The sequence below is a fragment of the Carassius carassius genome, chromosome 16 (assembly GCF_963082965.1).
Source record: "Carassius carassius chromosome 16, fCarCar2.1, whole genome shotgun sequence".
NCBI classification, from domain to species: domain Eukaryota; kingdom Metazoa; phylum Chordata; class Actinopteri; order Cypriniformes; family Cyprinidae; genus Carassius; species Carassius carassius.
In genome coordinates, this window is record NC_081770.1 from 29440619 (window position 1) to 29468583 (window position 27965).

Consider the following 27965-nt stretch of genomic DNA (forward strand, 5'->3'; position numbering starts at 1 on the left):
TTGGAAGTTCAGTGGTTTATCGGTCATAGCAAATTGTCTGCGTGTTAAATAAACAGTCTGTGTGAATTAGTAAGAAGCGTATGATGTATTCTGTACAAGTTGTTTTAACAATTACGTAATGTATTGTGACAGTCAAAGCTGCGGTCCACCACCAGTCTTGGCTCACTCCATCTAATTTTTTGTGGGTTTTAAAACTGGGCTGCACCACTAGACTTTTATTTGGTGTAGAAAATTGCAGTTGTGAATGGCTGGATATCCTTTTAAGTGAGCTGTGGCAAGGCAATGGATTCTGAGTGCAGGCAGTGCCTGAGTGTAACATAATCCATTAGCAAAGAATTCTAGGAAAGACAACGCCATGCACACAACAGCAAAGCACTTAAATCTAGATGTCTGTTGGTGTTCTGTAACAAAAACAGCAGTCTAGGCACTCCTAATGGAACAGACTGAAGGAAAGATCTGAGTATGAAGAAAGCTCGGCTTCTTTGAGAACATTTACGAACAACCCACACCATTATGATGACCGATCAAACGTGAAAGTCGTCCGAATGGAGAATGTAGCAGAGAACAGATGGTGGGAAATCAAAGGATTTCTCTCAAACAGGAACTGTTATCACTGTCTCACATTGCATTTACATCTCTGTGGAAACTGTCCATGTCCCAAAACCTTCTTTTTTTATCTTGTATGATGCTTTATAAATTTGTAATAAAATACATTTATTACATATTATGTAACAGCTTAATGTAGATGTTTTTCTTTTTCCTTGGTTTCTTTCATGTAGAAAATGATGTACAACAATCCAAAGTGATTGTAGATTCTGCTAAGTGCGTATCTATGTCAAATATGGAGTATAAAAACATTAGCAAATACAGAGAGTGATGTGAAAAACTGTTCACTAGTACTGAGTTTAACTCTGAATTCCTGATATGATAATATAACCAGAGTTCGTGAGAAGAGACAAAATATGAGATGAGGCAAAGGTGAGGCAAGAATGAGACAAAAAGAGAACAGACAAAAATGAGATGAGATGAGATGAATGAAGATAAAAGAGACTAGAATGAGGTGAGAATTATGAGAAGAGAATAGAAGACAAGTATGAGAAGAGAAGAGACAAGAATGAGATGATAATGAGACAAAAAGAGAAAAGACAGGAACAAGAAGAATAGAGTAGAATGAAGTAAGAATTAGGTGTGAAGATAATAGAAGAGACAAGTATGAGAAGAGAAGAGACAAGAATGAGACAAGAAAAGAATAAGACAAGAAAAGGAGAGACAAGTGTGAGATGAGAAGAGACCAGAATGAGACAAGAGACAAGAATGAGACAAGGAAAGAAGAGACACGAATGAGATGAGAAAAAAAGAAAAAAATTTTAAGACAAGAAAAGGAGAGAAGTGTGAGTTGAGAAGAGAAAGAAAAGAAGAGACAAGAATGAGACAAGAAAAGAAGAGACACGAATGATATGAGAAAAAAAGAAGAAAATAATAAGACAAGAAAAGGAGAGACAAGTGTGAGATGAGAAGAGACAAGAATGAGAAGAGAAGAGACCAGAATGAGACAAGAGACAAGAATGAGACAAGAAAAGAAGAGACACGAATGAGATGAGAAAAAAAGATAAAAAATTTAAGACAAGAAAAGGAGAGAAGTGTGAGATGAGAAGAGAAAGAAAAGAAGAGACAAGAATGAGACGAGATTGAGACAAGAAGAGAAGAGGTGAGAAAAGCAGACTAAACATGTTAATGAGAGAAAAGAAAATATGAGGGTAGACTAGAATGTGATAGAAAAATAAGAGAAAAAGAGAAAATGGGCAGAGACTAAAGGATAACAGGAAAATAGAGTAGATTACAGATTAGGCAAACGTGATAAAAAAATGAAGATGAGAAAAAATGAGACAAAATGATACAATACGAGGTGAAGCAAGAAAAATATGAAAAAAATGGAGAGGAGAAAAGAGAGGACTAAAATAGATGAGATGAAATGATAGAAATGAGCAGATTGGAGATGAAAGAGCCAGGACAAAATGAGATGTGACTGAGACAGTGGCGAGACACTCTCTGTCTCTATCAGCAGATCTTCCACATTCAGCTTTTCAGCTGCTCCTTCAGAAGCACCATGGGCACGTGGCTCTAAACATGATCTCATCCATTCATCATAAAGAAACCTGGGAAAAGCTATTGCCTTGCAAGGCCTTGTTCCATTCGTCAGAAGACAAAATGTTATGATACGCCAGGACAGATGGGCAAAGCTGGCAGAGCCAACAGTGACGGGATGGTGACCATACATGGACTGAGTGGAAAGAAAGAGTCCAACCTGAATATGTGTGTTTTTGAAGTGAAGTCTTTGGGGAAAGTGTACATAATGTGGATTTTTGAACACCAAATGTGTGCGTGAGTGTGTAAAGGGCGCACTAAGAGCTGGCTGGTTTGGTGTAATCATCCACTCCAGTGATAGTGGCCTTGCAGAAGAAGCAGTCCTTGTTATTCATCAAGTGCTGATTGATACAGGCCCTGAAATAAAAGACAAAGTGAGTGAGGGAGCGAGAGATCGGTCCGTCAGTGACATTTAATCACTTAAAGAGTGCTGAGTCATGTCAAAGTGTGAGCTATCTGTGCTGCGCTTTACGATATACTTCAAGCAACTCAAAAACAAACCGCCAAGAAAATGTATTCTATTAAGAGCATAGTTTTGATGTATATAAATAGTATTGTGACAACTTCAATGAAGTGCTGAGACCACAGCATTACCAGTGGACAGTACTGGGTAGCAATTGATTACATGTAATCTGGATTATGCAATAAGATTCCTAAAGTTACCCAGCAGGCACACAACGTCATAAAATCGTTGTATTTGGTTAAATTTCAGTTGCGACAACGGGTGACCTGAATTTCACTATCAATACAAACATCTAATGTCAATGTTAATGCGATGTCCAATACTGACATCAGTTGGTTGTGTTACCAACGTTATGTTAACGTCAAATTGGCATCAAATACTGACATCAACCTGATTTTTATTCTCAACCAGAATGCAATGTCTGTCCGACATCATGTCCAACGTCTGCTGGCTTTAGCACTTGTAGTTAGATTATATTACATTTTAAAGTGCTCATAATCAGATTACTCGTTTTATGAATTACATGATTACATATTCACACAGTGGCAATAAATTATTCAACTTTATTTTAATAAAACTACTGGGTACAGTTGGAAAGTCTTTCATTGTGAAATTAATTTGTGAAACCATGGCGTAATGTTATGTTACATGTTATGCCAAATGTAATCTAAAAGTAGTCCAAAAGTAGTCAGAACTAATTACTCAATGTTCGTTATCTAATAGATTAAATTAAAAACTAACATTTCCATCATGTAATTTGCAATCAGTAAAGGACTGCAATTTTTAAGTAATCTACCAGCACTGTCAGTGGAATTAATGTATCACAACAGTGGGAACATGTCCTTAGTATTTCAGGCAGTGTTTATGCTCTATATAAGTTATGGTCATTGAAGCCTTTAACGGCATGGTGTTAATCTCTTAAATGGAAGAACGGAGCTGTTGATACGATGTTGGCAGCAACTCACTTGCAGGATTTGTGGGAGCAGGGCTTGAAGATGGCTGATATGGAGTGTGCATAGCAGATCGGGCAGAGATCATCCTCACTGGTTGGCTGTAAAAGAAAAAAAGACTGATGTAATCATTTGTGAACCTGGGCAAGAAAACCAGTCTTAAGTGTAAATCTTTCAAAACTGAGACTTATACATCAATGAAAATTAATAAATAACCTTTCCATTGATGTACGGTTTATTAGGATCAGATAATATTTGGCTGAGATACAACTATTTGAAAATCTGGAATCTAAGGGTGCAAAAAATTCAAAATACTGAAAAAAATCACCTTGGAAGTTGTCCAAATTAATTCTTAGCAATGCATATTACTAATAAAAAATTAAGTTTTAATATATTTACAGTAGGAAATATCTTCATGGAACATGATCTTTACTTAATATCCTAATGATTTTTAGCATAAAAGAAAAATCAATAATTTTGACCCATACAGAGTTTTTTGTTGGTTTTTTTGGCTATTGCTAAAAATATACCCCAGCAACTTAAGACTGGTGTTGTGGTCCAGGGTCACATTTAAGAAGCAGATACATTGTGTATTGACTTCCTTAAAGATGTCCCAGAAAGAAATTGTTGTCAAAGACACTGTTTTTCCTTCTCAACAATGTCATCATATTCAGCAAACCAACTATATATTCACACTATTCTTATCCTAATTCTTTTTAAATCAGTGAGCCTACCAGCCAAACACTTTTTAAGTAAACTATTGGGATGTCTGGTCCCCCTAATTTAAAAAAGTACCTATTTAGAGTATTTTTGAAGTATGGATCACTGGGCTTATTGAGAATTTCGTATGCTACAGAAGAGCTCATTTTAGTTTATAATATAAACTCATAGGAACAGCTTTTCACCTGCACAGCATGTACTTTTTTTTAATTAGCAGCAAGAGAACAGAGCTTAACCCCTGACCCCTTGATGGAGCTTCATTGGTATACAAGCATCTCATGATTTTTTTTTAATTTATTATTATTTTTTGCCACAAAGACTCAAGCTCAATGTTTAAATGTAAACTTTAAATGTATGGAAAAGAGTAGCTTGAACATTTTGCTAAACAAAATTGTCTCCTAAAATATTTTTTGAAAATACATATACATGCATATTAAAACACCAAAAACCAGCTTCACAGATATAAAAAATGAATGAAGTGAAACTGACAACTTTGATATATAACGTTATATAGGGTAGGTCGGCAAATATATTCTATTTTTATTCTCTATTAATTTTCTATTTACTTATTCATATGTAGGATCCCACGCATCTGCACATTAAAGCCGTCAAATATTCAACATACATGACATTAAAAAAAAAAGCTTCAAAGAACATTCTGGACACATCCCAAGGGGACGTCACACAAGATAAATTCAAACAAACTAGAACACATACTGTATGTACAAAGACCTCAGAAGATGCATATTTACTTTTGGTGATCCCAACGTACTCACTTTTTTATATAACATTGAGACATAGGAAATTAAATTGATAATTAAATCTGGAATCTAAATCACAGAAATTATATTTCTTAAACATTTAATTGTTGTTTATTATTAGTAGTAGTAGTAGTAGTAGTAGTAGTATAGGACGTTACGGTGTTTGAGTGGTGCACTATATGAATTAAGACTTGGTGGTTTTCTGGGCAAAACCTGTTAAGGGTGTTCTGGCTGGTTGTTGTTTGCTAGGGCATTTCTAGGTTTTCAGCAAGCAATTAAACCGATTTGTATGCAATCTACAGTTCCTTCTGTCAGTTGGTCTTGTGATTTCCAAGAGAACAAATTCCTAGCGCAGCTACAGAAAATGCTGATGAATATTCTTCTTCCATCCTTGAGTCTGAGTCACACGAGACTCCCATAATCTGCACGCTTTCATCCGAAGGCTTTCCTCTCCTCGCTGGGAAGTGGGGAAACATGGCTGCGAGTGTTAATTGAGTTCTGTGTACTGATTTCATGGGGAGTGTGGATGAAAGCCTGCAGTGACAGAAGAGCATCCCTGTCAACCAGCCTCGCTCTATACACCGCTGAATATGTCAACCTTATATTTCATGCTAATGCATTTTTCTTATTCGCCCAAATCCAGCTCCCAAACAGTTTCCAAAGTTTCACTTTAAATTGGTGACAGTTCAGTTTAATGGCCAGATCAATTATTAAAGCTATTATTTAACAATTTTAAATAACAATAATAAGTCAAACAACATGTGAAATTACTAAATAATCTAAATTATGCATTTGCCATACAAGTACTCAAACCTTCCTTCCAAAACTCTGTGAGGCCTCTACAATGATTGCATGTTGTAGATGGACAGTACTTGCCCAACCTTGTATGTAATGAAGCCAAGGGTGCAGAGGACAAGCTAAAGTTATTGAGATCTTTTTAATATGAATACTTTAACTGCTCCATCTCTTTTAATTAAAAACTGAATGTGAGGTAAAAAGCAGCCCATCATTTAATTTAAAAGGGTATTGCACCGATGAAAGCAATTTTGGAGAGTAAACCATAGATTTATCCTCAGTTACACAGATAGTCAGGCTATTGAGTTCTTCATCAGTTTTTCATGCGGTTCTTTGACTTGAACGGGGCCTTTTGGTTTTTTGTTGGGTCTTCCCCAATGTCCTTCCATTCTCAAAGTCAAACTTTGTTCCAAGGGGAATGATTGGGTTTCTGTTTGGTCTCTAAGCTGAGATGAAGGAAATACAAGACCCTTAAAATCTCATTCATTCACTCCTAAATCCGTCTCTTCTGAGCTATTACCTTCAGATCTTGTGTCTGGGTAATGGGGGAAGATATCCACTATCCCAAGGTAATTTGCAGGGGCACAGAGTGACCTTGACTGGCTCAGTTCGCTCTGGTTCATGGTGGCCTGATAAAAACGCTAGGTGTTTAACTTAATTCATATGGTTACTCTATTCAGTGAGCGCAAACTAACAGAGAAATCAGTCGATGTCAAGTTTGGGACTGTGTGACTTAAAGCAATAGTTTGTCCAAAAAAATAAAAAATAAAAAAAAATAGCTCACAATATACTCACCCTCAAGTCATCCAAGTTTTAGATGAGTTTGTTTCTTTATCAGATTTGGAGAAATGTAGCATTGGATCACTTGCTCACCAATGGATCCTCTGCAGTGAATGGGTGCCGTCCAAACAGCTGATAAAAAACATCACAATAATACACCAGTAATCCACATCCCTCCAGTCTATCATTTAATGTATTGTGAAGCAAAAAGCTGCGTGTTTGTAAGAAACAAATCCATCGTTAAGACGTTTTCAGCTTCAAACTATGGCTAGCAGTTAAAATTACAAGTTTGATTTCCCATTCTGATGGCACCCATTCACTCAGAGGATCCATTAGTGAGCAAGTCATGATATGCTACATTTCTCCAACAAATATTAAATAAATATTCAGCAAATGATCCTTTTGTGGTGAATTATTCCTTTAAGCCCTGGCTCGTTCACATTTACTGTTGCTTTAATTACTAATCCAAGAGTTTCAATTGAGGGCGAAACATTTCCCTCATGCAGATTTATCTTTAAGTTTGTTATGAAAATGTTATATGTTCAATAATGTTGATGACCAATGAAAAGCTGCTTGACTTCAGAGTGATTTTTGTGAGGCTGGAGTCTACAAGAAACTGAATTCACAACATAATAAGTAAAAATGGATATTCAGTGGAAGAGAAAAAAACTTAAAAAAACAACAACAACAAAACAGAAGGATCTAATGAATTTGATCAAATTGAATTATTTCAGCTGTGACAAAGAAGGCTTGGAGACATCTGACAAAAAGGAGACTTCAATTTCCAGTAGCAGAATTTCAGGTACATTAGAACTACACTACCCACAATCCTGAAGTCAAATCCACCAATCAGAACGAGGATCACAGACTTTTAGTATCACTTGAGGGCCAGGGTGATTTTGGGATATTTTCTAAATACAGTATTTATATATTATATTTTCTATAAAGTTTTTGAATAATATTCACTAATTACTGTGCATGTGTATCCATTTCACCTTCAAAATGAATTGTCCTGTAAAAAAGGCTTCATATCTTTGTGAATGCTGTCAATAAAGCTGTATTGCTACAGTAAATGGATTTTGGAATCATAACCAGCAGAGATCAACATGAGCTGATGGCTCAATCCCTTCACTGCCTCGGGTCATATATCCCTCTCCAGTCAGAGCCAATGTGCTGAGGAGGCAAGACGCTGCACTCTACATATGATAAGATATGTCACCCTAAGACCTGAGATGCAAAGCCTGCTGGTCACCATGCGGGACACCATTGCATTCAGGTAAATGAGCCAATATCATCCGATGTAGAGATCCAATAAAAAATGTTTTCACTGGAAAGAGTTTTCAGTGAAAACACAGGTTACAGGACTGGATGGCACTATACAAATAACTAATAATAATGTCAAGAAACAGTTTATTTCTTATGAAAACAGTTAAAATGTTCCAAACTTCCTTACAATATGAAAATGATGTGTGTGATTTATAGTTTCTTTCTCTTTCTTTCTTTCATGGCTGTCATATTTACATTTTTCTTTTCTTTTCTTTTCTTTTTAAATGCATATTCAATCATTTTATTTTGAGTAATTTGGCCCTTCATATGTTTTCCTAGAATGTTGAAAAAGTTATTTAATTTAAAATAAAAAAAGATAAATAAATAAATCACACAAATGTCAGGATGCCCTTTCTGATTGGCACTACTGTCAAGATATCAATAAACTGAACTAAATTCACAGTAAAATCAATCCAGGGAACCAATGTACCAATAGTAATCAATTGAAGATTTGCTTTGCTCTTTCATTGCAATGTATGAGGGTTGCATCATCAATATCAATATGTAGATTTCCCATCTCAGCTGCTTCATTAGTAACGTGTGAAACTGCAGGGCGTCCTGCAGTGAGAAAGCTGACACACGACCCTCAGATTCTGACGGGCCCCTATTGACATGTGTCTAGCTGTTTTTTGCTTCTTTTTTTTTTCTTCTAAGCAAGAACGGTGTATACTTGCATGTATGTAACATACAATTCTGGAGCAGACATAGTGGCGATTTATAGTAATTTATAGGTGATGCTTCACAACAATACATCACATCTCATTTCATAGAAATGCACATTTAAGATTTAGGGATGTACTAAATGAGATGACTGGTAAAGCAAAGACGTTCCCAGACAAAAAATGCTGAATTATTCATGCCCAAGCAGATTGTTGTCTTGTCTCTACCTTTTTGTAATACTGAGGAGATCTAATTATTGCGTAGGCAATAACAAAACATTTTTTGGCCATATGTGTCTGTGTTTTTCTGTCAACTTGAAAAATAGCGGAACAGCCAGTCGTGTCAACACAGATACTCAAACAGAATCAATGATAGAAGCCCTGAAAATAGGTCAAGTGTGGAAAGACAAGCAGCATACAGATACGTTTTCAAATCCAGCTGAATTATAAATTGTGGGAAACTTGAAAGGTTTATACAGAAAATTATTTTCTCGCTTGTGATATGGTGATTAAATTCAATATTAATACAAATTTGTCTGTCTAAATTTTTTTATATGCTGTAGCCATTTTTATTTTGTACTTAGATTTCAATTTAGATTTAATTTACTTTTATTTTAGTTTTGAGGTTTTATTAAAATGTATATTTGTTTTTTCAGCTTTATTTTACCGGTACACTACTTAAGTAATTGTGATTCATTATGTCCATTATAAAATATTATTTCGGGGAAATGTATTATTTTAAGTACAAGTATTTCATTTAAATTTAACTAAGTTTTAGCAATATTATTATGCGTTTTTGTCATTTTTATTATTATTTTTAATTTTTTTTACATTTCGATTCACAAGCTTTAATTATAATATACACTGAAATAAAGTTTTATCCTGCCGCTTGCTGGACTTTCTTGGACGCCCTGAAGCCTTCTTTACAAGAATTGAACCTCTTTCCTTGAAGTTCTTGATGATCCTATAAATTGTTGATTTAGGTGCAATCTTAGTAGCCACAATATCCTTGCCTGTGAAGCCATTTTTATGGAACGCAATGATGGCTGCATGCGTTTCTTTGCAGGTCACCATGGTTAACAATGGAAGAACAATGATTTCAAGCATCACCCTCCTTTTAACATGTCAAGTCTGCCATTCTAACCCAATCAGCGTGACATAATGATCTCCAGCCTTGTGCTCATCAACATTCTCACCTGAGTTAACCAGATGATTACTGAAATGATCTCAGCAGGTCCTTTAGTGACAGCAATGAAATGCAGTGTTAAGGTTTTTTTGGGATTAAGTTCATTTTCATGGCAAAGAAGGACTATGCAATTCATCTGATCACTCTTCATAACATTCTGGAGTGTATGCAAGTTGCTATTATAAAAACTTAAGCAGCAACTTTTCCAATTTCCAATATTTATGTAATTTTCAAAACTTTTGGCCACGACTGTATATAACTGTTACTTTACTAATTCTGCTTCATTACAAAGTTTACTGGAGATCAATGTTCATGTTTATTAATTTAATTGGTTTATGAAAAACTTTCTTTTAACTAATGTGTCAATAGATTTAATCTTATTTTTTATCTTTAATATACAATACTAGCCCTGCTGCTGTCCAGTCTCATCACTTTCATTCATCATCTTATGTAACAGCCGGGCTGGCAGTTTCTAGAATATAAATAAAATAATAATAAAATAAATCCTCTCTGGACTTTCGGGTCACTAAGAAATGTCAATCTCAGCTCACTGTAAAGCCAGCTGGAGACTCGCAGAAAGAGGAGGCCGTACTTTTGCTGTGGGAGTTAAAATTGTAGCTCCCAGAAAAAGCGTCAGGTAATTGCAGTGAGCTTTCCTGAGGAGAATTAGTGCGAAGCGGTGTCAAAAATGCCACAACTCCATCCTGAGTTATCAAAGTTCATTTTTCCTGAAGTGAAAATAACTGTTTCTTGCAGGAATACTGGCGTTCATCTAAACGTCTTGTCCGTGCAGGAACGGATTTCACTGTGGCGAGACGCACCGATGGAGATTTGTCAAAAACGTGTAAGAGTTGATTTCCCAAACGAAAGCCAGCAGATTCAGAAAACTGTAATATTCCTCTTCCACTCTTCTGCATCATTAGTTTGTTTTTAATTCATTTATTTCTTTAGGAGCAAACAGATTTCCTAAGCTCATGTCTTCACTGAAGCTGAAATCTAGGACAAGGCTCAGAGAGGAAATAAGTCTGGGAACTTCAAAGCACTTCGAGTATCTTCGAAAAGTGACCTCTGGTCAGGCAAACACAGTAACTACAGAGAAGAGAGAGAGCAAACTTGGTATTTTGACAACAATTTGGCTAAATACTGACATGTTTTCCTTCCTGAAACAGTATCAATTTGCTGGCCTGCCACTACAAACAGCTGGCAGCAAGAAAATTAGAAATTAAACTAGATTTCTAGAAAATGTGAATGTTTTTTTTTTTGTATGTACTTGCTTCCTTATGTGTTTTCATTTTAATTTAAATTTTGCATCCTGTTGGCTTCCTCAGCTCAAATACAATTCAAGTTCAGGAAATGACTTAAATGCTTTCTTAATCCGCTGCCGTATATCCCTAACTGTCCAGTGTAAACCGTGGGGAAGCATTCTTTCCTACATCTTCAGAGATCGATAAGATTGATTGGAGCGTGCAATGAGCACACAACCTGTTTAAACAATTGCTTGAGCAAATGCCGTATGTAAAACTGCTACGGTTGCCTTTAAAATAATGTGGAAATGTTTAAAGAGCTTCACAAACGTTTGCAAATCCAGTGATTAGTTCTCTCTCAAAAGAGAACATTTGTGACAAGATTTTGTTCCCAGGTGAACTTGTTGCAAAAAACTTTCTTAGTGCAAAAACATACATTTGAATGTCTAATGAAGACTTCGCAAAAGTTTCGCAAACTTTTCGCAAACAGTGCTATTTCTTGTAACATTCTTACCTGAAGAAAGCAAACAGAATCTGTTGTTTTCGTACATTTCCAACATTATTCTTAATAAATTCACGCTGGTGTGTCAGCAATTAAACCAATGCCTTTTTGGGGGGCAGTGCTGTTATTGATAACTAAGACTAAAATATTTGTAAAAGTACATGATACAATTAATAATAAATGTGAATATTACATGAAAAATCACTTTGAATAATATAACGTTTTTAAAAACTAAAATTAAAAATGTTATTGAACAGTGGAAACATGAACAAACTATTATGAAATATTAATAAATACTATAATATTATAGAAATACTACATGTTACATCCAACCAAGCTCACAAGCACATAACCAAGTCTTGGAGATGTTCTATGTTTCGCATCGTTTAGCAATGAGAAAAGGGGAACACATACCGAGGGGCTGTTAATGATCATCACTGAGTGCAGATTGGAGGCAAGAGCAGCTCATGGCTAGAAATGACTGGTAATCAGACACCACTTTACAGAGAATATGTCTCGAGTGACCCTACACACACACACACACACACACACGGATCAGATTGTTGCAGCACAAAAGACAGGTCGCACGCTTTGTTACCCTGGACGTCAGAGGCAAGGTGCACTTGGCAGAGAAGTGTAAACAAATGTCAGTGAGTGTGGAAACAAACACCCGCACGATCACACTCGCTCAATGAGCTAGATTCTGTTCTGCCAAAGATGCGTAAGGCTCAAAACATACACTATGCAAAGTTTCAAGCACAATTTTCATGTTCGTAATCACTTAATTTTTTTTTTTTGTCTAAAGCAACTTTTCATATGACATCCCTACGCCCTTTTATTTCTAAGCCCCGCCCATAAACAACTAGTCTTTATTATGAAACACCCTAACTTTTTCATATTCCTGTCTATTTAAATTGAAATCAAACCCTGCTCTACATATTTTTCCTGTTGAATATAGTAGCTTTCACTCTGAAAAAGTTCATGCATTAGGTATCAGTTAAGAAGTGTTGTACATTTATTAATGTAGGTTAATATTAATTCGCATATATACCGTTAATTGTTAATTCAAGTTGTTAGTTCATAAAACAAATGTTTATTCAACTTGCAATGTTAAATGTGCATTTATACAAACATCTACATAAATAAGAAGCTCTTCGCCATTATAATAAACATATTAAGTCATTCTTTGTTTCCTCACTCACAACAAATCAAATAACCGAAATCAAATAACTGAAGGTCACAACAGCTGAGCATCTACACAGAAACAACGGTCACAATTAAGAATGCTTGATCTTTAGAGACGTAATGTATTAACTTTTAATGAAAGGGTTGAATATGAGTAAGTAGAATTATTATAGCAATAAATGGTAATGGCTTATAAAAGATGCCGCCAAAACACATGGACAATATTGCATTAGCTACAGGTCATCACTCAAAACCTCAAGGGGAACAATAGCAATAATATTTCTGTTTATTAAAGTTTGTGACATGAAAACAAATCATCTTGCCACAAGGAATATCATAACGCAACAAGAAAATCGTATTTTTTGTTTAAATTGTGGCCAGATGATAAATATGTAAAACCACGCTGTTTTGTTCCCTCAGCGTTAACCAGACACAGCAACGTGATCTGCATTCATAAATGGGTTTGCACCAGATGATCTGCGTTTATTGGAAAATCCTGCATGTTGTCAGCTTCAGTTTAACTCTAAAGACACATAAGAGGCTCAAATGATGCATTTCTGCATTAATAACTTAGTAAATTTAGAATATTTCTTAAAACAAATGTGGTTGGTTTGATTTTCTCTCTATTAATTAACATTATGTTAATTTATTGAAGTACTGGCAAAAAAAAATGAAGGTATTTCCTAGCAGATCAAGCATAAAAAGCAGCTGAATACATACTTTGCAGAAAATTACAAGAATATCTTATAACATTTACCAAATTTAAATAAATTGTTGGTTTACCTGAGGCTCACACTACCTCACGGTTTCATATGTAATTTGGCACAATTCTCCATCCGTAGTTTAATGACAGAAAACTGAGGATAATTATGGCAGTGATTCTCTGAAGCGCAAATGTGTTTTGGAATATCATTCACATGATGCAGCTCTGACTGAAAATATAGTGTCAGACACACTGCAGTGTGATCCAGGACTATAAAAGTAAATGAGAAATAATTGACAAGAGACGGTTTTTGAAAGTAAACAGTGAAATCAACACTTAATCTCAGAGGTAAAATGTGAAACTGTACACCTTGTGGTGCAAATGAAAAGCGACTGCTGCGATACCAACAGGTTATTTCCTATATTCTTCATAATTTCTCATTTTTTATACAGGTAGGGTAGCAGCTGACAAAGACAATTTTTCATTTTTATATGTAGATTTAGGCTTTGAATGAATCAGCCATTTGAACAAATCAAATGAATGAATGAATGAATGAATGACTCAATGCCTTAAGACATTTACCACCACCTACTGACAGTTTTAGTTTATTATTTAGAGTACAATTACATTAAATAAATATTTATTTAAAAATAAAAAAATATTTCCACAGTAATAATAATAATACAAATATTAAAGGTATAGTTCACCAACCCACTATTTTTTTGATCATGAAAAAAACAAACATGAGAAACAAAAAAGTATATGTTATAAATTTTGTTGAATCAAACAAATAGTTTCTTGCTGAAGCTATTTTTTTGTACACAACAAACAAACAATCAAACAAACAAACAAAAAACAAACATGCAACAATAAGGTATAAAAAAGAAAAACACAAACAAAAATACAATCTGAAATAAATGTTCACACAACACAACAAAAAAAGCAACATGTAAAACAAAGCAAAACAACAAAAAAGTTAAAAACCAAACTGTAATCAATTAAACAAACAAATAAAAACAATATGAAAATTTGAAAATGTTGACAAAAAAATGACAAAAGAAACAAAAAAAAAACAAGCAAGCAAAAAAACAAAGCAAAAAAATATGCATAAAATAACAAAAAGCAATTTAAGTGAGTTTTGTTGATTTTTTTGTTTTGTATAAACAAAACATAATACTAAAAAAAAGTGAATAGAAGTTATGTTCATGACAAAATCTTGGCTGTCTGGCTAAATTCAACTAAACAAGAAAACAAATGTCCTTGATATAATTATATGTCGTGCCAGCAGCCCATATTTACTTATATATCCTATTTTAACATGATTATCAAAAGGTTATATGGCTATTATAGACAATACACATGCTTATTACTTGTGCTGTTGCAATGCAGCAGACTGCACAACTCAATTTAACGCAGAGGTGAATTATCTGTTTAAATTGAATTGGCTGCTCTGTGCTGAGGTGGATCTGCTGATGCTGCTGCTGTATTTGTTGGAGATGGGAATGGACGATCATATTTCTCTGCAGAGGGGAAGCTCTCGGGGATATAGAGCTTCACTTTCTGCTGTCTAATGCTGCGGTGGATGGGGCTAGATCAGAGTAACGGCTGTGAAAAATCCTGGATTTGCTTGGCCATTACATTAACGTGACGCCACAGAAACCTCAGAGAACTTTGTGATTCCACTTCAGACAATCACTAACAGGCTTTTATTGCCACCCACCGTCATTGCTGTTAAAAGCTATAGCAGGATTTATTACTTAAGGTCACTGAAGGACCATAAAGTAGTCGTTTACTGTAAAATGAAATGGTGACACTGATGCTGTCCTTGTCTTCCATTGGTTCAGGTAGATCCATCACGAATTAAAAGAGTACAAGATGGAGGAGGACAGAGAAGACGGCCAGATTAATGTTCTTCAAAGATTATACCATTGATGAACGAATCACTTCCTTTTTTTGTGAATGAAACAAGCCTTTTAAAAGAAACTTGGTTTAAAGCTGCAGTCCGTAACTTTTGACGCTCTAGCGGTTAATAAACAGAACTGCTTGCGTCTTGCGGAAGAACATTGTAGCGGGAGCTACTTCTCTCGGTTTATGTCTATGAAGAATCACAAAGGTACCGGGTTACTCCGCCGCGGTACCCCCGAAGCAATCTAAAATAGTCCGAATATAAACACTTATTATAGATGTACCCTAGTGATTCAGGACAGGCTAAAAACACGGTTTGGAAAATGGATTCATGGTGTACTTGCTTATTATAAACAATTTGTAAATCTTGAACACAAAAAAAGTTACGGACCGCAGCTCTGATTGGTTGTTTCTTACCGGGAGCGGATTAATTTCTGCAAATGGCAATAGGACCACTGGGAGGAGCCAGAGGAGCTTGATTTTTTCACAGATTATCCGTCTCATATTCTACTGTCAGGACATAATGACAGGTTTCACAAATACATTTTTACAAAAGTTACCTACTTCAGCTTTAATATGTTATAAGTTCCTAGGCAGTATTGAATTTTCACAACCAAGTTATACCGAACACTGAAACGTAGATTTTTTGTGTGTCCTTTGCCGACGAAGCTTTTATATTTTTTAAATGTATGCGGTCTCTTGCAAAAGTATTGCGTTCTCCTGAGAAACTTTGTTCTCTTGCAAAATATTTGCATTCTCTCGCAAAAGAGTTGCGTTCTCCCTTATTGTTTTCCCAAGAAATGTTGCACTCTCTCGTACAAGTACTGCGTTCTCCTGAAAAATTATTTTTTTTATCATTTTTTATTATATTTCACTATTGTGTTCTTCCAAACGTTCTGCATTCCCCCGAGAAACATTGTTCTCTCACAAAAGTATTGTTCTCCTGAAAAACTTAGGATGTTCTTGCAAGAATGTATTGCGTTTCCCCAAGTTACTTTGCATTTTCTCATGAAAAATAGATAAAGATCACTCACCAAGAAAAAGATACTCACCGTTATCGAGCAAAAGTTTTGCATCTCTAACAAAACATTGGCGTTTTTTCTGACCCATTGCATTCTCTTAAAAACGTATTACGTTCTGCCAACAAACTTTGTACTCTCTCAAAATATTTGCATTCTGTCTTTTCCCCAAAACAAAGTGTTCTCCCAAGAAATGTTGCGTTTTCCTTCCGAAGTATTGCATTCACCTTAGAAACTGCATTTTCTCGCACTCCCTCAAGTAATGTTGCATTATATATGAAACCTGCCATTTTCTCAGAAAAAAAAGAAATAAATATAGTTCCAAAAGTATTGCATTCTTCCAAGAAATTTTGCGTTCTCTAAAACTTGGCGTTCTCTTGCAAAAGTTTTGCCTTTCCCCAAGAAAGTTTATTCTCTCACAAACCATTTGCATTTTCTCTTAAAAGTAATATGTTCTCCCATGAAACGCTGCATTCTCTTTGATCTCTAATTGAGAAACTTTGAACTCCTGCAAAAGTAATGTGGTCTCCCAAAACTTTACATTATTTTGCCTTTTTTTTTACCAACAATTTTCCTTTAAGTTTAACCAGTCCTGGCATGATTCACAAAAGTTTTGCAACCTTGTCTTATTTGCACAATGTTTGAATTCTATATGTTTACCTTTATAAATACATAAATACACATCATACTTTAAAACTGTATCAAACTAAATGAATAAACTATTGATTTTTTTTTTTTTTTTTTTTTTTTGCTTTTGTTTAAACATTTGAATGATTATTGCATATTTACTAATTGTACAGTAACATATTTACAGGTAACTATGGTCACAAAAACGTATTCTCTAGCTACATAATGATGATTATTACTAGATTTTCATGGCAAAACCACACAAAAACACTGCAAATAGCACTGAAATTGTTTAGAATAGCTGTTGAAAAATCTGTTATTTTGGACTGATATAATTTTTTTAATGATATAAAAAAAAGTTGCGTTAAGTCCCACATGGACTACCACACTCATTGAAGGGATACTTTACCCAAAAATGTACATTTGATTTTTATCCGCTAACCCTCAGGGCTACAAGATGTAGGTGACTTTGTTTCTTCAGTAGAATGCAAAAGAAGATTTTTAACACAAACCGTTGCAGTCTGTCAGTCTTATGTAGGTGAATATGAATCATGGCTAAAACATGCAAAAAAAACAACAAAACAAAACAGACCCAAATCAAAACCAAATTAAACCCTGCGGTTTGTGACGATACACTGATGTGTAAAGACACAAAACGATCGGTCCGTCCAAGAAACTGAACAGTATTTATATAGTTTTTTTTACCTCTGATTCATGCAATGTCCAAACCGTTCATACTTTGAGCACGTTCTCAAGCAGGCGCTTGAGGAGTTTTCTTCTTGCTTTACGGCGGATCACAGACTTATAAGTGCATTACCACCACCTATCTCTCAAATGGACCATTGACACTATCTACAATCTCTATTAGGAGTGTCAATGGTCCATTTCAGAGATAGGTGGCGGTAATGCATTTATAAGTGTGATCCACCGTAAACAAAAAGAAGGTGACACCTCATGCGCCTGCTTTAGAAAGTGTTAAGGAGGATGCGCTTAGGAGAGTTCGAACATTTTGAACACTGCGTGAATCAGAGGTAAAAAACTAATGAAATACTGTCTGGTTTCTTGCACAGACCGATTGTTTTGTGTCTTTACACATCAATGTATCGTCACGAGCCACAGGGTTTAAATTTTTTTTTATTGTGTGTTTTAGCCGTGATTCCTATTCACCTCCATTATAAGACTGACAGACTGCAGTGGTGTGTGTTAAAAATCTTATTTTGTGTTCTACTGAAGAAACAAAGTCACCTACATCTTGGATGCTCTGAGGATAAGCAGATGAACATAAAACTTTAATTTTGGGGTGAACTACCCCTTTAAGCTCTTAAGAAGGAGATACATTATGTTTTTATTAATGTGAGCTTACATTATACTGGAATATATACATTTTTTTTAAATATCAAATGTTACCTTTGTAAGTTGACCAAATAATTATAATTACAATTTTTCTGAGGCAGCAGACACCACATTGCTGTCCATCGGTGTCAAAGTTTGACTCTCATCATGGTATGATATAGAGGATGGCTGTGGTTTGCTAAACCTGTGTGGGAAGCTGTACTTACCGCAGTGCTGGCAGCTGCCTGCTTGGACTCCTCCGTCAGGAAAGTTAGCATCTGTTCTACTTTCTGCTCTTCCTCCGTGCTGATGTAGTCCGTATCTAGGCAAAACAAATACAACAAATGTCAGACTTTACACACCATACTGACACAAGATACATTTGAGGAATTGTTCATTGGTGAGTTCTGCACAATGCAGATGCAAACAGCATGACTAAACATGGACCGGATTTTCAGCACAACAGTACAACAACAACAGTATACAAGTGCCATGACAAGTCTCAGTTAGTCTAGTACAGAATGCATAGCCAGGGTTTTTATTTATTTTTTATTAGATATATATGAAAGACAAGAAAAGAATGGGAGTGCCGCGTTTTTGATGAGCGCAGCATTTTATACAAAGTTGAACATTCTTCAACTCTCGACGCGAGAAAAAAAACACCCGAACGCTCAGCGGTCAGCACGAAAAAGACGTTTAGCGCTCGGCACGCTCCTGGCATTTAAAAAACGCTGCGCTCCCACTGAGAAAAACTGAAAAAATACGCTAGCCACATTTATTTGCACTGGCCCAGCGTTTTACATGCAATATTAAGATTTGCATAAAAATACACTGAAAATAATTGAACTACATTTATTTTTATTTATTTTTTTATAATTTATTATGTGTGTGTGTGTGTGTGATTATATAATTTATTCAAAAATGCATTTTACTATATCTCTGTTTTTGTATTACTAATTCTTCAATTCATATTTTAATCAACTTCTAAAATAGTTCTAAAAATAGTTTTTTCTCTCTTTAAAAAAAAAAAAAAAACCTGAGCTCCTGAAATAAAATTATATTCAGAACACTATTATATATATATATATATATATATATATATATATATATATATATATATATATATATATATATATATATGCATGCAACATATAAATTAGAATTTCAAAACAATGTGGCATTTTTTCATGTGCATACTGTATGTTGCCCTGGAGCACAAAACCAGTTTTAAGTCACTGGGTTATATTTGTAGCAATATCTAACAATACATTGTAGGGGTCAGAATTAAAGATTCTTCTTTTGTGCCAAATGTTATTAAGCAAATGAATTGATTAAGCACAGATTATGTTCAATTAAGATATTTTGTAAACTTCTTACTGTAAATATATCAAAACCTAATTTTGGATTAGTAATATGCATGGCTAAGAACTGAATTTGGACAACTTTAAAGCAGGGCTCCAAACAAAAAAAATCAAGTAAGGAGCCATTGGCTCCTATAAGAAAAAAACTTAGGTGCCAAATGATTTTTTTAGGTGCCACAGAATAAACATGTTTTATTCAAAAAATTTTTATTTTACATTTTAACTTTTTTATCATACTGACGTGTTTATGTCTCATCTTTTCTTGACTTTATCAGCATTTTAATCCATCTTGTAGATGACCTGGGAATAAGCTAAATGTCTTTTCCAACTTGAAACATACAGTCATGCGTTGTTTATTACACAAAATCTGTACCAATATCATGGACCATAAGCATCACTTGGCCCCTGAGTATAGTTTGGGGTCCTCCTCAATGCATCCTGTAAATGTTGTCATACTCTCTTAAAAATAAAGGTGCTTCATGATACCATAGAGGAACCTTTTTTTCCTGTCTAAATGGTTTCATAAAGAACCTTTAACATTTGAAGACAATAACAGATTATGAAAAGGTCAGAAAGAGATTGTTCTTCAAAGAGCCTTTGACTGAATGGTTCTTTGTGGAACCAAAATTGTTCTGTGAAGAACCTTTTAAGCTCCTTTATTTTTAAGAGTGCATGTCTTTCACACTTTTTGTCTGTTTTTCTTAATTAGTAAAATTAAATTTTATAGGAGGAGTTGAATCATGTAGACAACAGGTTAAGTAAAAATATTAAAATTCAATAGCTCATAAATATAGCAAAATGCTCCTCTTTATAGTTATTTTTCTAGCTGACTGATGAGCTTATGGACACCGAAAGGTTACTGAGGTTAATATTACATTGCAATGTTTACAAGCTTTACACGTTTTCCGCAGTTTGAAAGTGTTGTACCGTAGAATCTCTTATAAAATAGCCTACCGTTTGATGTTAATTCATGTTCATTATGTACTCTAGTAGTAAAGAGCACGGTATGATAGGTTCACGAGCTGCTTGAACTGAGGCACTACTCGCGATCCGCCTGCCGCATTAGGGGCCGTTTACATGTCGCGTCTTTTGCGCGCTCAAGTTTGTTATTTCAAATGTAGGCACGCAGTATGCGTGCGTGCTCATAATGGAAGCGACGCGCTCGTTTTTTCCAGGCGCGCCCGCACCGCATCGAGTTAAAAATATCAACTTTTCAGAATCCCGCAAGCGCACCGCAGGTCATGTGACAAGAACCAACCAATCAGCTTCATCCTTTCCGGTACCAACGTTGAAAGCTCAGCCAAGATGAAGGAACAGCTGATCATAGCTGTATATGGATGGCCATTTTTAAATAAATTTAGTAACAGAGCTACTGCAAGCGATTTTTAGTGCTGCAAATCCATTTATCCTTTGCTGAAATGTACGCGTCTTCATGGAGAGAACTATGGGATTTAAATCCTGCCATGATTCAAAACTGAAAATACAGGTCTGAAAGGTTGAAACTAAGTGTTCGAAAACTCAAAATCTTACAAAAAAAAGTTTTGCAAGATCGAAAAATAAGATTTGCAAGCTTGCAATATGTAAAAAAAATAAAAATATCTCTGCAAACATTATGTTGTTTTTTAGATTTCCTTCTTCAGAACTGCAACATTTTTTTACGATGTTGCCCAAATAAATTTTCAGAGTTTCAAATTTGTCAGTGTTCTCCCACTGTATTAGATTGTTTTCCAGGTTTGAAACCTTGTAAATGGTGATCTGAAAACTGGTGTGCCAATGTGTGAATTTTTTTTTTTGAAACTCTGAAAACAGAGCTTTGCAGGCTTGCAAAGTGGTAAAAAAAATTACATCTCTTCAAACATAATTTTGTTTTTGAGTTTTCCCTCTTCAGAAGTGCAACACTCTTTTTTATGGTGTTGTGCAATCATTTTTTCAGAGTTGCGAATTTGTCACTGTTCTCCCAGTGTATAGTTTGTTTTCAAGATTTGAAACCTTGTAAATAGTGATCTGAAAACTGGTGTGCGAATAGGTGAAAAAAAGTTTTGAAACTCTGAAAACTGAGGTTCGAAAGGGCAAAACTTATTACATTACATTTGTACTCCTATTGCAGACTTTTTTTTCAGAGCTGAGTTTACAACACCCACTTTGCGGAGATACGCACACACAGTTGCGAGCTTGCGTCTCACGTGATTTGTGGCAGCGTTGTCACGCAGCTCTGCTCTGAAACTCAGAATGAGCGAAAATGAAGCTTCGCAACCTCACAAATAAAAAAAGCCTAGAGAGAGGGCCTTCTGCTCTTGGCCAATGCTTTGCTGTCTGCTGACGTACAGTCCAATCACAAGTCGTATTTACTGGAAAGGTGGGATTGACCGACTGCTCCGCCAATGACAAAAGCGCACAGGATACGCAAACAGAGGATGCACAGGTTTCTGTCCACAAGGCGGTCCCGTCGTGGTCCAGTTCTAAAATAAAGGTTTACCCACTTGTCGCTGAAATTCACCATACAATTGCCAGTAGCCACTGAGTTTACCACTGATAGACCGGCGGTGCATCAGTATACACACTCACCTCACTTTCCTCAGCTGGCGACTCACGTTCCTCAAGCAGCAAACGATTCACTTTCCTCACGACTCACTTTCCTCACGCAGTGGACCACTGACTCTCTCTTCATGTAGAGACCGAATATTACAATTAAAGTGACTTCAATAGTGCATCCAAAAGAATATTTAGATATTATATTGAAATATTCAGAAAGGTGTACAGTGTATTTTTTACTTTTATTAAAATATTTCAGTAAAATTATAAATAATTGCCTATTACAAATTTATGAATGCATGGTTAACTTTTTTCTGCAATCACTATAGGCTTATTGAGACGTTTTAAAATCTATATTTTGTAAAAATAAACCTGAATTATAATCTAAACATCTGTATTTTCATATATTATATATATATATATATATATATATATATATATAAATAATAAATATATAATGTTTAAAACAAATAATAAACTATTTGTTCTCCACCACATGCTAAAATTGATAGGCTACTGTGTGTGAGTGAAAGAGAGTGCTTTCTGCATTGAGGATATTCTGTAGTCTCAGCCCTTCGTTTGGGTAAATCTTTACTGGATTGTCTGTACCCAATCCTTATCTTCAAGAATCGGCTTAAAACACATCTCTTCCAAATGTATTTGACCTTCTAACTTTAACACTCACTATTCTTAAAAAAATAATAATATTAAGCTTTCTATTATTTTGTATTCTATCGGTTTTCTTTTATTATACAATTAACAAAGGCAAAAAAGACCTCTAACTCTAGCTTGCTCTATTCTTTTTCTATTCTATCTGTTATCAGTATTTCATTATTATATTATTTAAAAGCCTTTGTTACGTGTAAGCTAACTGAGACTTGTTATAGCACTTGTTTTTTTATTGCTTCCATTGTCCTCATACGCTGTTTGTGACGGATTGAGAGAGGATATAGCTGACATTTTGAGTCACCGACTTTGCAAAAACACGTCCTAACAGTCCAAAAGCATTCACTTCGCAATGAAGCCTGTTAGAATTAATAAATACAGTTAGAATGTCCTTATAATTTAAGTCATGAAATGAAAATGAAATGGTCAAGAAATGGTGTACGTTTTTATATTCATTGAACATTAATTATTGAGTATCAGCACGTGCGCGAGCAAAAATGTGCTATTAATTTTATAGCTACAACAGCGCATAGGAGCGCAACTGCCGAGCGCTTTGGAAAGAAGGAGAAAGCGACGCGTATTTAGGCGCGCCATGTGAACGGCCCTTAACACGGTGTTTTGTTCCTTGAATTCATCAGATTTTCAACGAATCAAGTGAGCCAGCGATTCAACAGTCCATTCAAATGGACTCTTTTGTTTCCTTTCTAATAGAATCAGGCGTTTTGAACGAAAAGTTTGATTTGAACGATTCAATAAATAGCCTACTTAAAACCATTGTTTTGCTGTCACCTACTGGCGTTTTTATTGTCATCATTATTTATCAATGACAGGCCTAAACCAGACAAGGTGCAAGTGTGTATACTGATGCACCGCCGGTCTATCAGTGGTAAACTCAGTGGCTACTGGCAATTGTATGGTGAATTTCAGCGACAAGTGGGTAAACCTTTATTTTATGCTGCGTTCCAGGCAACCCGTAACCCGTGTTTTTCCAACCTTCTACCCGTGAAAGTGCACTGGAACAGCAGTCAAACCCGTGACTTCCCACCCGTGAACTCGTACTAGATAGATGTACTCCGAGTTACGAACTCTGACGTCACATAGCCTGCGAAACAACAATGGCAGCCTCTGCGGATAATATTGCCTATGGATGCAGTGTTTACGCAAGTGGTGCACGTTGAAAAAACGATTTTAGGACAATATAACATTGCAATAAAATTAATAATCTAGCTACAATTGCTTGCGCTCAGGAAGTTTGGCGTGACTTGCCTGGAACGCTATAAAGTCATGAGTCGTGGTTTGAAATCGTGGCTTACAGGCTCAAAAACCTGCCTGGAACGCAGCATTAGAACTGGACCGCGACGAGACCGCCTTGTGGACAGAAACCTGTGCATCCTCTGTTTGCGTATCCTGTGCGCTTTTGTCATTGGCGGAGCAGTCGGTCAATCCCACCTTTCCAGTAAATACGACTTGTGATTAGACTGTACGTCAGCAGACAGCAAAGCATTGGCCAAGAGCAGAAGGCCCTCCCTCTAGGCTTTTTTTATTTGCGAGGTTGCGAAGCTTCATTTTAGCTCATTCTGAGTTTCAGAGTTTCAGAGCAGAGCTGCGTGACAACGCTGCCACAAATCACGTGAGACGCAAGCTCGCAACTGTGTGTGCGTATCTCCGCAAAGTGGGTGTTGTAAACTCAGCTCTGAAAAAATAGTCTGCAATAGGAGTGCAAATGTAATGTAATGTAATAAGTTTCGCCCTTTCGAACCTCAGTTTTCAGTTTCAAAACTTTTTTTCACCTATTCGCACACCAGTTTTCAGATCACTATTTACAAGGTTTCAAATCTTGAAAACAAACTATACACTGGGAGAACAGTGACAAATTCGAAACTCTGAAAAAATGATTGCACAACACCATAAAAAAAGAGTGTTGCACTTCTGAAGAGGGAAAACTCAAAAACAAAATTATGTTTGAAGAGATGTAATTTTTTTTACCACTTTGCAAGCCTGCAAAGCTCTGTTTTCAGAGTTTCCAAAAAAAAAATTCACACATTCGCACACCAGTTTTCAGATCACCATTTACAAGGTTTCAAACCTGGAAAACAATCTAATACAGTGGGAGAACACTGACAAATTTGAAACTCTGAAAATTTATTTGCGCAACATCGTAAAAAAATGTTGCAGTTCTGAAGAAGGAAATCTAAAAAACAACAATGTTTGCAGAGGTATTTTTATTTTTTTTACATTTTGCAAGCTTGCAAATCTTATTTTTCGATCTTGCAAAACTGTTTTTTGTAAGATTTTGAGTTTTCGAACACTTAGTTTCAACCTTTCAGACCTGTATTTTCAGTTTTGAATCATGGCAGGATTTAAATCCCATAGAGAACAGGTCATGGTTGCTTACCAACGGCAGACGCCTCAGGAGCGCAAGAGCCCAAAGGCTTTTGGAAAAAATCAGAAAGCGGCGCGCCTAGCGTTTTCCACGCGTTTTTAGGCGCGATATGTGAACGGCCCCTTAAAGAGCACCAAAACTGTATTTATTGTTTGAATTTTGTTATGAATTTGGAATAATTTTAAAGCTGATACTTTGTAAATTAAAAAGTAACAAAGCACAAAGCTTTTTGCGATTACTGGACGGCAATGCACTTCAAATAATGAAGTTCATGCATTAAAAGAACACAGCATGGACTAAGATCTTGTTAAGAAGAAGCCTTATGATTATAAACGAGAACTGTTAACGATATTGCCAATATCCACACAGATGACAGCTTTACCTGTTGTAGTGTGTTCAAGTTATGAACGAAATAGACGCTGTTTTTCTGCACTTTCTCTTCAAGTCTCCATCATTTCTCTCTCTCGCGCGTTTATCAGGTGTGTGTCAGCGCTGCTGCGCGGCAGATGAGGACTGTCTAAAACTCTTTTTCCCACTAAAACTTCGATGCGCATTCTCTCAATGCATGAACATAACAAAAAATGTGAATGCAAAACAATCAGGAAAAAAGGCATTACATGCAATTTTTTAAGAGATAGCATGTAAACACATAGGCCTAGTCGCCAAAAACTTCACTCGTATTTTAATATTTATGGTCGCAAATGCGACCGTTTTAGTCGCAGTTTGGAGCCCTGTAAAGGCAATTTTCTTTTGCACCCTCATATTCCAGATTTTCAAATAGCTGTACCTCTGCCAAATATTGCCCTATCCTAACCAACCATACATCTATGGGAAGTTAATTTATTCATCTTTAGGGTGATGTATAAATCTCAATAAAAATTATCATAATCATATGAATAAGTACATATAAATAATTAGAGAATGATAACCCACTTAAAGCAATTTCAATGCACATTCGTATAATAAAATAATTTTATAATAAAAAGATCAGAAATGATGCACTTCACTCATATGCATGTATGCATATATGACTGGCACAATCAAAAAAGATCTATGCCAAAGAAAAAACTTTCTAATTGCATTTACGTAATTTTTCCATCCATCACTCATTGGGTTTAATTGCCGGAGGGAAACGGTGTGAAAGACCCTCCCCATCACCCTCCATCCATTAGCCAGGCTCATCATGAATGCATTGGGATCAGCTTGATAATTTTAGACTCTCGTTGCAAACGCCACAGGTCTGGAAGGCTCGTTTTTCCTTCAGCTTTTACTTTCCCCACAGCAATTTCATGCTCATCTAGTCTGCAACTGCCAAAATTGGTCCTGACATTGCCAATCATCACTGCTCCGTCCAATGTTTTGGACTGATGAACATTAAAGACAGCCGGCATCTTGATAGCGAGTGGATTGACGAAGTGGAAAAACACTATGTTACAGCGTCTGAAGCCACAGTTCTGATGTTAAAATGTAGGTAGAATCACATGGCAGGTGGAAACAAGGTGGCAAGGTTTGGCTGGTTTGCGTGCTTCAGTTAACAACTGCTGACAGATGCCACACTTACATGCCTTTTAGTTCTCTCTCTACTTACAGTGATTCAAATGCAGCTGTATATTCTAAATATTTTATTATATTTTACAGTTTTTTATGGTTATAATTTAACAAAAATATTTATATATAATACAATGTCATATTGCTAGGAAAATCAGTCAAAAGATCAAAGGCAGTGCTATATACAGCATTGAAGTCACATAAAATAATGTGCTAAGATTTTGCCCTGAGCAAAATCTATTTGCTCTGGAACAAATAAAAGACTAATGAGACAAAGGCTGCCCATCATATATTTACCCCAAATAAAATATATCTCATGTATAACCACTATAGAGACGCCAGTGCCAGCTATAAATTCCAGAAGATCTGGCCGAGGTGAGGCTGCTCTCAGCGGGTTCATGAGCACTGAACAACCACTGATGTACTGGAGCCTGCATCTCCTTAAACATGAAAGCAATTTTTCAAATAGAATTTATCTTTATTAATAAATGCATATTTGAAGTCCTTTTAGTCCGGACCATCAGTAGGGTGGTTGCTATTAACATAGAACCAGCCAAAAACATTATAGGTCCAGCATAGGAGACTGTTATGCAAGAGGTTTCCACCTAACCTCGATCAGGTGGAGAGCTGGTGATTACAGGGGAATTAGAAAGGGGAGGATAAAAGCAGCAGTTAAAAATCCCTAAAGGGAATGAGTAGATACCTCGGTATCACTGATTTGGATGAGAACGCTGCCTCATCTGGATCACATCCCTTAGGTTCTGCTAACCTCCTCGTGACCCAAGATTCCTCTTACCCCTGCCCACAGGTGGGGGAGGAGCGCGAGTTGCGACACTAGCCTTCTGTGCCCGTCTTTGATCCTCAGATCGAGACAGGCCAGGAGCCCCATGTTGTTCGGGCTCAGACCTGGACCTTTGTGGAACGAAGGATCTAAAAGCAGCAGAGCGTGCCTTCTTCTCCCTGAAATTCTCGATCACAGTCTCAACGGAAATACCGAAAAGTTCAGAAGGCGAAACCTGAGTATCGAGAAGAAAGCCTTTTCTTTCTTCCCGATGTCTGCCAGGTTCATCCACAGATGTCTCTCCGCTGCCACCATGGCCGCCATAATCCTGCCAATGGTGGAGACGGCCTGCTTGGTAGCACGGAGAGAGAACTGTGGTGCAGCGCAGCTCG

General features: G+C 36.0%; 1 protein-coding gene across 1 annotated transcript in view; it reads right to left on the minus strand.

Moving 5' to 3' along the window:
* Nucleotides 1-1725: 1725 nt before the first annotated feature.
* Nucleotides 1726-27965, minus strand: part of LOC132160089 (E3 ubiquitin-protein ligase RNF123-like) — a 122026-nt gene continuing 95786 nt past the window's right edge. Inside the window, exons 37-39 of the mRNA XM_059569800.1 lie at nt 18530-18624; nt 3574-3659; nt 1726-2502 (exon numbers count right to left, since the gene is read on the minus strand). Coding sequence (XP_059425783.1) covers nt 2403-2502; nt 3574-3659; nt 18530-18624 — 281 coding nt within the window. The 3' untranslated portion in view covers nt 1726-2402. The remainder of the gene's footprint in view (nt 2503-3573; nt 3660-18529; nt 18625-27965) is intronic.